A 12,508-nucleotide genomic window follows, 5' to 3' on the forward strand; every position below is an offset into this window, starting at 1 on the left:
CCAGAAGGGAAAGTCAGGAGCAACATAATGAGAAATTGAGGGGCAAATTCCATTGACAAGTAACAATACTGGTTCCTCTTTAAAAGTAACTTTTCAAGCTCTACTTTTTATGTCCAAAGAGAGTTTTGTGTGTCTCGGCAGCTTCTACACAACCCTAAAACCCCCAGCGAAGCAGGTTAAAATAACTCTCTTTGGTACGCAGGCCCGTAGCCAGGATTTCGTTTCGGGGGGGGGGCTGAATTTTTTTTCAGGGGGGGTTTCGGGGGGGGCTGAGTTTCGGGGGGGGGACTGAGTCTGAGTGAAAGAGGGTCTACCCTAGCAAACCTTTTGTATCATTACCCCAATATCCCCATGCATATGGGATATATTGAGTATGGTGATCAGATCATGATATGAATAAACATAACAGTTTAAATAATGCACCATTAAGGCCTTTTCGCGAACCACCATGAAAATTTCGGGGGGGGCTGAAGCCCCCCGAGCCCCCCCCCCCCCCCCCCGGCTACATGCCTGTTGGTACGGGTCCTTGTTTAAACCAACCCACCCAAACCCTGGGCTTTCTGGGGAGTAGGTGACTACATGCCATGATGATTTAAATACCCTCCTGTTTAAGGAGCTCCACTGGCTGCCTTTCATTTTCCGGTCCCAATTCAAGGTGCAGGTTCTTACTTACAAAGCCCTAAACGGTTTGGGACCTGCCTACCTGCGTGACCGCATCTCTGCATACGAACCCACACGATCTCTTCATTCATCTGGAGAGTCCCTACTTACGATCCCACCTGCATCGCAAGCGAGATTGGTGGGGACGAGGGATAGGGCTTTCTCGGTGGTGGCCCCTCGACTCTGGAACTCTCTCTCTAAGGATATCAGGCAAGCCCCATTGCTGGCAATTTTTAGGAGGAGCTTAAACGTGGCTGTTCCAGTGTGCCTTCCCAGAATAAGGAAACTCCAAGCATTTTGTCCCCAATGCACTTTATCAGAGATTCAGGATATCTGCAGACCCATCCCTCTCCAAACACCTACCCTTTTCTCCTAGTCATGCCCAGCACTTTTTAATTTTAATTATTACATTTGGCCCTGCCATAGTTTTTAATTGCATCATTGTGTGTTGTTAATGTTATTGCTTTGTTTTGATTTATTTTGCTGTATTGTTGTTGTTTTTACTGTTGTATGTGGGCTCGGCCTCTTGTAAGCCACACCGAGTCTTTCGGGAGATGGTAGCGGGGTATAAATAAAGGTTTATATTATTATTATTATTATTATTATTATTATTATTATTATTATAGTGCTTCGTTTACACTGGAATCCAGATTTTCTATACTAAAATTGTCAATATAAAAAGTTACAAAAATTCCAGTTTGATTAGAGGCAGGGAGAGGGGATATTGATGAGCAGCATCTATATAAATAAAAATGTAATGTTCGTTTGTGGGATTTACAGAACTCAAAAACCATGGGTCGAATTGACATGAAATTTTGACACAATACACGTAACAGTCCAACGACTGTCCATCACCCCTAAAAGCAGACACAACACCCCCCCCAGCGGAATAGACTTTAAAAAACCCCAAAATACACCATATATACATATATACATACACTCATTCATACACACATTCATATATATATGCACAAGCACACACACAAATATACATATATACACATGTACACATGCACACACATATACATATACACATATACACATACATACATACATACACACATGTATATATATGCACAAGCACACACAAATATACATGTACACACATACATACATATGTATATACATATACACATGGACACACAAATATACGCATGCACACACATATACACAATATGCATATACACATATAAACACATTAACTGGCAATAAATGATAAGCTTACATGTATATTAAAAGTTAAAAAAAGGTATATGGAAACAAAGTGATTTTGATGTTGTATGGGGAAAAATTGTTGTAAATGGTTTAAAAAATAAAGAAGGAAAGTTACCGCCACAAGAAGAAATGAGATTTTGGACAGATGATATGTAAAAGTTGTGGCTTGAGATGGGGGGAGGGGAGCACAGTGGTGGGAAAAAAGGGGGGGGGAATGCTTAAGCAGAATAATAAGACTATATGTTAAAGAGTGTGTTGAATAATACGTAACTGCTATAAACAAATGTATAACAAATGTAATAACTATGATAAAACTATATATATATATATATATATATATATATATAAATAAACACATTAATACACAAATATATACACACACATATATACACCCATATATATATACACGAACACACATATATACACAAATATACACACACATAAACACATATATACACACAAAAACACATATACACAGACTGGGCCACAGCGACGCGTGGCAGGGGATGGCTAGTATCTATATAAAGAAAAATGCAATGTTTGTTTGTGGGATTAACATAACTCAAAAACCACTGGACGAATTGACATCAAATTTGGCCACAATACACCAACTAAACCAATGTATGTCCTTCACTCAAAAAGATAAATAAATAAATAAATAAACTGGAAAGAAATTAAAAAACCCCAAAACCAAGAATATGTAACAGTGCATGCACAAATGTCTCCCCCCCCCCCCCCATACACACACACACAAAGGAGAAACAATGCACCAACTATCCGTTGCAAGCTGGCAATCCCTGCTGGCACTGAGTGAGGCTTAGCCATGGGTTCAGGCTGTGGCTCAGATACACATAGTAGAACAGATGCAGTTTGGCCCCACTTTTAACTCAATGTGTTGGGGTCCTGGGAGCTGTACTTTCATGTGGCCTTGCTGAAGCTATCTCTGCCGAGGAGGACTGGTGCCCCGCCAAACTACGGATCCCAGGATCCCACAGCATCGAGCCGTGCTTTTAGACCTACCCTCCTCTGCCATGCCGGGGCCTCGCATGGGCCCTCCTTCCCTCCCTTCCATTGGTGGAGTTCAGAATGCTCTTTGATTGTAGGTGAACTATACATCCTAGTAACTACAACTCGCATATGTCAAGGTCTATTTTCCCCCAATAACGCCTCAAGAGCGCTCCTGGGCAAAATCAACTGTACTGCGAATGCTTACTTTGCGTAATGGGTTGAGTCGCCCCTGCCCCTCTGAAACCCCCAGGGGTCCCGACCCCCAGGTTGAGAAACACTGCCTTAAAGCAAAAAAGAGGCAGTAGGGCATCACATCGACCCAAACTTGCAAGCTCCTAGAAGCGCCATGATTTAGAGACAATATATCAAAATAACTGACCAGCATTATTGATCTGTTTGTGGCCTTTCTCTGCTCCACAGGAGATGGGCCAATATTCGGTGGAGCTGTTCCGAGGACCCAATGGCTTTGGCTTCAGCCTGAGAGGTGGAAGTGAATATAACATGGATATCTATGTCTTAGCTCTCATGGAGGGTGGACCAGCCCAGCAGTGTGGCAAGATCCAAGTATGTGGTCGTCTCGGGGAAGACTTGGGAGCACCCAATGATGTGATATGACTGGGAGGAGTCGTAGGCCCTATCTACACTGCCATATAGTGCAGTTTCGTAATGCAGTTTAATGGCGTTGTATTGTTGAAGGCTTTCATGGCTAGAATCACTGGGTTGTTGTAGATTTTTCAGGCTGTATGGTCCTGTTCTAGAAGCATTCTCTCCTGACGTTTCACCTGCATCTATGGCAGGCATCCTCGGAGCATACCTGCCATAGATTCAGACGAAACGTCAGGAGAGAATGCTTCTAGAACATGGCCATACAGCCCGAAAATTTTTTAATGAGCCTAATTCTATATTAATCACTTGAATGCAGTTAAAATATATTGTAATACTATATTATATGGCAGTGTAGATGGAGCCCATCGATGTGCTGTCATTGAATGAGAGGAGACTTGAATGTCCTGAGCAAAAGACAGCAGGAATATATTCAGATTTTGTCAACAGAGGGGCTGCAATAGACAGTTTTCTTTATTTCCTTTATTTACTTTCCCTTGAAACCTTCTGCTTCTGAGCTGTAGGAGTGGAGAACATGTGGCCCTCCAGATAGTGTTGGCCAATGCAAAGGAGCATGGGAGTTGCAGTCCAATGGCTTTTGGATGACTGCACACTCTCCCCACCCCTGTGTTAGAGGATTCATGTTTGGTTGTCCAAAGCTAAACACATTATTTATTTATTTATTTCCAGCTTTTATATTCCGCCCTTCTCACCCGGCAGGGGACTCAGGGCGGATTACAGTGTAGACATATATGGCAAACATTCAATGCCAATTTTTGACGTACAAACATATACAGACATACACAGAGGCTATTTAACTTTTTCTGGCTGCCAGGGGAGCTGTCACTCTCATCGTCCATCTGCGATGCTGATGAAGCACTTCCGCATTCCCCGCATGCTTCCCCACTGGAATGCTTTGTTGGAGTCTTCTTTATGGCCTCATAAATCAGTTAATTTAGCCTCCCCCACACTTTAAGGTGGTACCTAATTTTCCTACTTGACAGATTCAACTGTCTTTCGGGTTGCAGAGGTCGACAACAGGCTACACAATGGTTGGAAACCCGCTCCAATCTGGGCTGGCTTCGAACTCATGACCTTTTGGTCAGAGTGATCTTTAAGCAGCTGACACTAAGCCAGCTGCGCCACAATCCTATCATATTACTATCATATTACTATCATATAGCATTTGATCAGAAAGAGATTATAGTTTGGGTAGGAGCTTTTTAGGTTGTTGTTTTTTAACCTGTGCTTCCAGAAGCTTAAGCAGGCATTTTCCTTTTTTAATTCATGTTTTGCTCACTTTCCCCCAGTTTTATTTGCCTCCTCCATTTTCTCTCTTTCTCAAAGTAGTAGTGGGAAAATTATGAAGAAATTTAATATTGTAGTACATATGTGAACACACAGCATGATGTTCCACAGTTCTCCAAAAACAAAACAAAGCTGAGAAATCCTGTTTTTTGTTTGTTTGTTTTGGGGTGTTGTTTTGTTTTGTTTTTTGTTGTTGTTGTTGTTGTTGTTTTTGGTTTTTTGCTATGAAACCAGAGTTTTCTTCTTTAGCCAATGACAGAAATTGTTCCTTTTCAAAAAGTTGTCTCTTTGTCCTCAGCTTTCGGGAAGGTCACGGGTTCCTGAGGTTTACAGGGTTGTTTTGGATATAAACAAAGGTAGTTCTGTTCGTCCCTAAGAACAGAACAAAACCAAAATCCACAGGCAGGCAATACCTTTATTAGGTAAAATTCCTCAAACCTGAGCAAGCAATCAAGTTCCCCAGAACGTTTCCTGAGGCTAGGCAGCATAAAAAAGTCAGGGGTGGGGGGTTGGGGCCGTGTTTTCATGGCCAAAATGAAGATTACATACTGAATGAGTTATTGGTCAGTCATGCATACAGAGGCAAGGAAGAAATTGTGGGACTTTATTTTTGAAAACACAAGACTGTCTGCAGCCTAGATATTTGTCCATTGTTTGGGGCAAAACACTTAAGCTCCTAAAATGACATAGAAGAGAAGCGCTGGGAAACCATACAATCCTTACATAAGTAGAGATAGGTATTAAATTGTAGAGGTTGCATTATATAAAGAAGTAAATTGAGTCTAAACTGTAAAAATGGCTTTTTATATGCATTTTTCTTTTTAAATTATATACTACTACTAATAATAATAATAATCTTTATTTCTACCTTGCCACCATCTCCCCGATGAGGACTCGGAGCGGCTTACATGGGGCCAAGCCCGGACAACATAATACAGCAATAAAATCAAAGCATATACATCAGACAACAACAACAACATTATCAAAATGATATTAAAATAATAATAAAATAATAATCATATAAAATTCCAATAGACATAATCACGATAGAGATTACTTTTGAACAGCTAGTACATTTTCTGTTTGTAAAGCACCGCCAATCCTGTTTCAAATTGTCACAGGACCAAGCTAAGATCTTCAATCTTGTTGGTTCATTTGAAAGAAAGTAATCGTTCAAATTATCTGAAAGGAATCTTTCAAATTACCTGATCCCAAATCATGTACAACAAATGCATTACTTTTCCAGTAAATCCACACATGCAACAAATCCAAGAATGCAACCAATAGTTTTTCCGTTAACAGATTTTGAGTTGTGGGAAGACGGCAGAAATTTTCCTCCTTCACTTGTTTGATGAGGCCCAGCACATCTTGGGGAGGTGGGGGACTCCACACCCTTCTCCACACCCAACGGGCTGGATAAATGTCCTTGGTGGGCCGCATGTGGCCCGTGGGCCATAGTTTGAGGACCTTTGATCTAGAAGTACCATACACTACATCAGGGGTCCTCAAACTACAGCCCGGGGGCTAAATACGGCCCTCCAAGGTCATTTACCTGGCCCTCGCTCAGGGTCAACCTAAGTCTGAAAAGACTTAAAAGCACACAACAACAACAACAGCAACAACAACAACAGCAACAATCCTATCTCATCAGCCAAAAGCAGGCCCATACTTCCCAATGAAATACTAATAAGGTTATATTTGTTAAAATGGAGCCCCCAGTGGCGCAGTGGGTTAAACCCCTGTGCCGGCAGGACTGATGACCAACAGGTCACAGGTTTGAATCCGAGGAGAGCACGGATGAGCTCCCTCTATCAGCTCCAGCTCCTCATGCGGGGACATGAGAGAAGCCTCCCACAAGGGTGATAAAACATCAAAACATCCAGGCGTCCCCTGCAGACGGCAATGTCCTTACAGACGGCCAATTCTCTCACGCCAGAAGCAACTTGCAGTTTCTCAAGTCACTCCTGACACGACAAAAAAAAATGTTAAATTTGTTCTTCATTTTAATTATTGTATTGTTCTAAAGTGTTTTTTGCACTACAAATAAAATACGTCCACTGCACATAGGAATTCATTCATTTTTTTTTTCAAATTATAATCCGGCCCTCCAACAGTTTGAGGGACTGTGACCTGGCCCTCTGTTTAAAAAGTTTGTGGACCTCTGCACTACATGAATGTTAAATACGAGGATGATGGTGGTGATGTGTCCTTGAATAGACATCAAGTTGTAAGTAGATCCCATGTTCACGATAGTCCATTTTATGCTTACTGCATGGCAGGTGAGTGACCAGTTAGTAGAGATCAATGGGGAGTCTACATCCGGAATGACACATGCGCAAGCTGTGGAGCACATCCGCAACGGAGGGAGCCGGATACACCTGGTGCTGAAGAGAGGCAACGGATTTGTTCCCGACTATGGTAGGTCTGTGCCTCCTCTCCTTTCTCAACCCTTTCCCTCTTACCCTCCAGAGTAAAAGTAGGAGAAAGACTCAAACTGACCCTGCTGTTTATCCAACCATTACACCAGTCGTTGCAGTTTAGATGTGAGATCTTTGGTCCCTTCACACTTTTGTTTGCACTTCTGAGTTGCATTTGAGCAACTGTTTCCCCCAGGTAATTGATTTCTTCCAAAAGGAGGGAAGACAGCCCCCATTTGCAAGACAGATGAGATGAGCCATGGTGGTAGACCTTGTAACAAACGTCTCCTACAAATGGGTACTCCATTGCCTCTTCCCCTCAGAGAGTCTCTGCAGAGGCAGAGTCTCAGTCTTCAATATTCATCCCTCTCTCCTCTTCTCTTTTTCTTTCCTTCCCTGTTGTCCTTCGTCTGTCTGACCCTTCATATGCTACTCCAACCCGTCTATGGTGCTGTCTGATTTCCCACCCACCCGCCAACCCCCCTCCAATCTGTGCCAATTTTGTCTTAACCTCTCTGGTCCGCTTTCCCTTTCTGGTCTGTGATGGCTTCATCCCCCACCCCTACCCCTGTTCTGTGCCGGCCTTGTAACTCCCCCTTCCCCTCCTCTCCCCCAAGTCTCCATCTGTCTCCGCCCCACAGGGCAGCCGCTGGCCAGCCTGGCTCTCTGCGTGACCAACTCCCCCCGGGGGGAGCCCTGCTTCTGCCTCGTGGGACGGGTCGAACATAAATGGTGGGTGCCCAGTCCCCTCTCCCATGGAGACCAACAACACTGCTCTGCCCAGTTCCCTTCTCTCCCTTAGTCCCCCAGGGAACCACTGTCCAGTTCTGCCACAGGTAGTAGGGGAGGCCTCATTCTCTAGGGGGAGATGATCCTGCTGGAGCCACCCCATTCTGCCTCTTTCCCCTCACCCCAACATTGAGTTCCTTTCCATAGTCCCCCTGCTCCCTTTCCTCACCATCTCCCCAATGAGCCTTTCCCCATAGCCAGGGGTGTGCAATTTTACATAATAATAATAATAATAATAATAATAATAATAATAATAATAATCTATATAAATAAAACCCCGGTGGCACAGTGGGTTAAAGCACTGAGCTGCTGAGCTTGTTGATCAAAAGGTCGCAGGTTCGATTCTGGGGAGCGGCGTGAGCTTCCGCTGTCAGCCCTAGCTTCTGCCAACCTAGCAGTTCGAAAACATGCAAATGTGAGTAGATCAATAGGTACCGCTCCGGCGGGAAGGTAGGGGCGCTCCATATAGTCATGCCGGCCACATGACCTTGGAGGTGTCTACGGACAACGCCGGCTCTTCAGCTTAGACATGGAGATGAGCACCACACCCTAGAGCAGTGGTTCTCAACTTGGGGTCCCCAGATGTTTTTGGCCTACATCTCCCAGAAACCCCAGCCAGTTTACCAGCTGTTAGGATTTCTGGGAGTTGAAGGCTAAAAACATCTGGGGACCCCAGGTTGAAAAACACTGCCCCAGAGTCAGACATGACCGGACTTAATGTCAGGGGGCTACCTTTACCTATATAAATAAAAATGCAATGTTTGTTTGTGGGGTTAACATAACTCAAAAACCACTGGATGGATTGATACCAAATTTGACCACAAGACACCTACTAACCCCAGGAGTGACCATCACTCATAAAAATGATTTTTTTTCATTTGGGAGTTGCAGTTCTGGGATTTGTAGTTAACCTACAATCAAAGAGCATTCTAAACTCTACCAATGAAGGAACTGAACCAAATGTGGCACGCAGGACTCCACGACCAACAGAAAACACTAGAAGGGTTTGGTGGGTATTGACCTTGAGTTTAGAAGTTGTAGTTCACCTCCATCCAGAGAGCACTGTGGACTCAAATAATGATGGATCTGAACCAAACTTGGCACGGATACTCCATATGCCCAAATATGAACACAGATGGAGTTTAAGGGAAATATACCTTGACATTTGGGAGTTTTAGTTGCTGGGATTTATAGTTCACCTACAATCAAAGAGCATTCTGAACTCCACCAATGGTGGAATTCAACCAAACATGGCATACAGGACTTCCATGACCAACAGAACACACTAGAAGGGTTTGGTGGGCATTGACCTTGAGTTTAGAAGTTGTAGTTCACCTCCATCCAGAGAGCACTGTGGACTCAAACAATGGTGGATCTGGACCAAACTTGGCACGAATATTCCATATGCCCAAATATGAACACAGATGGAGTTTAAGGGAAATAGACATTGACATTTGGGAGTTTTAGTTGCTGGGATTTATAGTTCACCTACAATCAAAGAGCATTCTGAACTCCACCAATGGTGGAATTCAACCAAACATGGCATACAGGACTTCCATGACCAACAGAACACACTAGAAGGGTTTGGTGGGCATTGACCTTGAGTTTAGAAGTTGTCGTTCACCTCCATCCAGAGAGCACTGTGGACTCAAATAATGATGGATCTGAACCAAACTTGGCACGGATACTCCATATGCCCAAATATGAACACAGATGGAGTTTGGGGGGAAGAGACCTTGAAAATTGGGAGTTGTAGTTACCTACAATCAAAGAGCATTCTGAACCACACCAACGACAGAATTGGGGGAACTTCCCACACAGAACCCCCATGACCAACAGAAAATACTTAAGGCCATCGACTCCAGCTCCCTTCACCAGGGCAAGAAAATGTAATCAAAGCCCTCCTGACAAAGAGCTATCTAGTCATAGATATAGATAGATAGATAGATAGATAGATAGATAGATAGATAGATAGATATGATTCAAACACACATATAGTATCATAGATTTGAAAGAGACCCCTAAAAAACAATGATATGTTGCATGTTCCAGAGTAGGCAAACCAGACAATCAACACTGACAAAGAAACAGCAAGAAATGCTGTTTACCCACAAGCAGAAAGACATTACATATATTAGGAACCACACTTTCTCATTACTTTATTTTCCAGATCACCAGACTGGGCCACAGCAACACGTGGCAGGGGACGGCTAGTAAAAATAATAATAATCTTTATGTAATACCCCGCCACCATCTCCCCAATGGGGACTCGGGGCGACTTACATGAGTCCAAGCCCAACAGCATATTACAGCAAAATAAAACCAAAACACAGTAGCAACACAATAAAATACATACAACATACAAAATCATACACGATAAAATAACAATGAGCAGGCCGCATGTTCGAGATAAAAAACTAAAATACTAAAGATACTAAAATCAGGATGAGACAGGGATGGAGCAGATTGTTTGTGAGGGAGAAACTCGTAAAGGAACGGGGTCATAAATATAGACCTTCATACAAGTGGGGAAACATACTCTGGGGATTAAAAAAAAAGCATTGAGGGGGAGCAACTATGTATGATAGTATGGCTACTCTCCAGAAGTGCATCAGAAAAGCCAGGATTTGGAATTAGCTGCGAAGACTAGACTTTTTTGGGTCTATTTGGTTGCCCTTCTTCATGCTACTTAATCCAAACCGATTTAATATTTTTCAGGTCGGAGCTCTGAAATTACTTGTTCCTTATATTCTTAGCTGATTCCACTAATTGATAATACTCAGTGGCATCACATTACCTTTTCTAATAACTGAAGGCCCATTCATAGAATCAAAGAGTTGGAAGAGACCTCGTGGGCCATCCAGTCCAACCCCCTGCCAAGAAGCAGGAATATTGCATTCAAATCACCCCTGACAGATGGCCATCCAGCCTCTGTTTAAAAGCTTCCAAAGAAGGAGCCTCCACCACACTCCGGGGCAGAGAGTTCCACTGCTGAACGGCTCTCACAGTCAGGAAGTTTTTCCTCATGTTCAGATGGAATCTCCTCTCTTGTAGTTTGAAGCCATTGTTCCGCGTCCTAGTCTCCAGGGAAGCAGAAAACAAGCTTGCTCCCTCCTCCCTGTGGCTTCCTCTCACATATTTATACATGGCTATCATATCTCCTCTCAGCCTTCTCTTCTTCAGGCTAAACATGCCCAGCTCCTTAAGCTGCTCCTCATAGGGATTGTTCTCCAGACCTTTTATCATGAGTCTTCACAACTAGTGGTTTTCTTTCTTTTTAAAAAGTAGGTCTCTAGCCCTTAGGGCAGTGTTTCTCAACCTGGGGGTCGGGACCCCTGTGGGGGTCGCAAGGGGGTGTCAGAGGGGTCGCCAAAGACCATCAGAAAACACTGTATTTTCTGTTGGTCATGGGGGTTCTGTGTGGAAAGTTTGGTCCAATTCTATCATTGGTGGAGTTCAGAATGCTATTTCATTGTGGGTGAACTATAAATCTCAACAACTACAATTCAATGGCAAGGTCTATTTTCTCCAAACTCTACCAGTGTTCACATTTGGGCATATTGAGTATTTGTGCCAAGTTTGATCCAGATCCATCATTGCTTGAGTCCACAGTCTGGGTATAGGTGAAAACAACTCCAAAAACTCAAGGTCAATGTCCACCAGACCTTCCCAATATTTTCTCTTGGTCATTTGAATTCTGTGTGCCATGTTGATTCAATTCCATCATTAAATGGAGTACAGAAGGCTCTTTGATTTAAGGTGAACTATAAATCCCAGCAACTCCAGCATTACCAAATGACAAAATCAATCACCCCAACCCCACCAGTATTCGAATTTAGGGCGTATCGGATATTTGTGCCAAATTTGGTCCAGTGACTGAAATACATCCTGCATATCAGATATTTACATTACAATTCATAACAGTAGCAAAATTACATTACATGGAGTAGCAACGAAAATAACGTTATGGTTGGGGGTCACCACAACATGAGGAATCTGTACTAAGGGGTCGCGCCATTAGGAAGGTTGAGAACCACTGCCTTAGGGTTTGGAAGATAGGGTTTTAAAATATGTGAGCAATGCTTGATACCATCTTAAAAGGCATTGGGCAAAATATCCTATGGCAAGAAGGTGAAATTTCATTGCTCTGCTTGAGTCATTGACTCAAGGTGGAATGAATTATGCTGTTTAAATGTGCAGCTTTGCATAATTCAGAACTCATGGTGCAGAGTTGTGATATTTTTGTCTCTGCCCATGGCTACCATTAACTCCAATTACCTTCCTTGTTCTCCGTGTCTCAGTGGTTTATTTGGAACCCTTCTTCCACTTGTTAGTACATTGTGAAACATTATGGACCCCTGTCTGTAGATTGGACTCCCCCACACCCCTCCTCTCCCTATTACCCCAGTGAAACTTCCCTAAGTAGCATCTCCAACCTCTAGAAACCTATCCTGCACCACCACCACCACACTCAACAAACTGGGTACGTCAACATAAATAAAAACAAG

At 43.1% G+C, this 12,508-nt stretch overlaps 1 protein-coding gene across 4 annotated transcripts in view; it reads left to right on the forward strand.

Annotated features, from left to right (window-relative positions):
* Positions 1–12,508, forward strand: part of MAGIX (MAGI family member, X-linked) — a 64,168-nt gene that overhangs the window by 46,057 nt on the left and 5,603 nt on the right. For 2 of the 4 annotated variants that reach the window (XM_067464143.1, XM_067464144.1), the window contains 2 exons: positions 3,304–3,447; positions 7,074–7,212. In XM_067464143.1, coding sequence (XP_067320244.1) covers positions 3,304–3,447; positions 7,074–7,212 — 283 coding nt within the window. Of the gene's footprint in view, positions 1–3,303; positions 3,448–7,073; positions 7,217–7,828; positions 7,944–12,508 lie in introns of all 4 variants that reach the window. The other 2 variants (XM_067464145.1, XM_067464146.1) reach the window with 2 other exon arrangements.

Source organism: Anolis sagrei, chromosome 2 (genome assembly GCF_037176765.1).
Source record: "Anolis sagrei isolate rAnoSag1 chromosome 2, rAnoSag1.mat, whole genome shotgun sequence".
Taxonomy (NCBI): Eukaryota; Metazoa; Chordata; class Lepidosauria; order Squamata; family Dactyloidae; genus Anolis; species Anolis sagrei.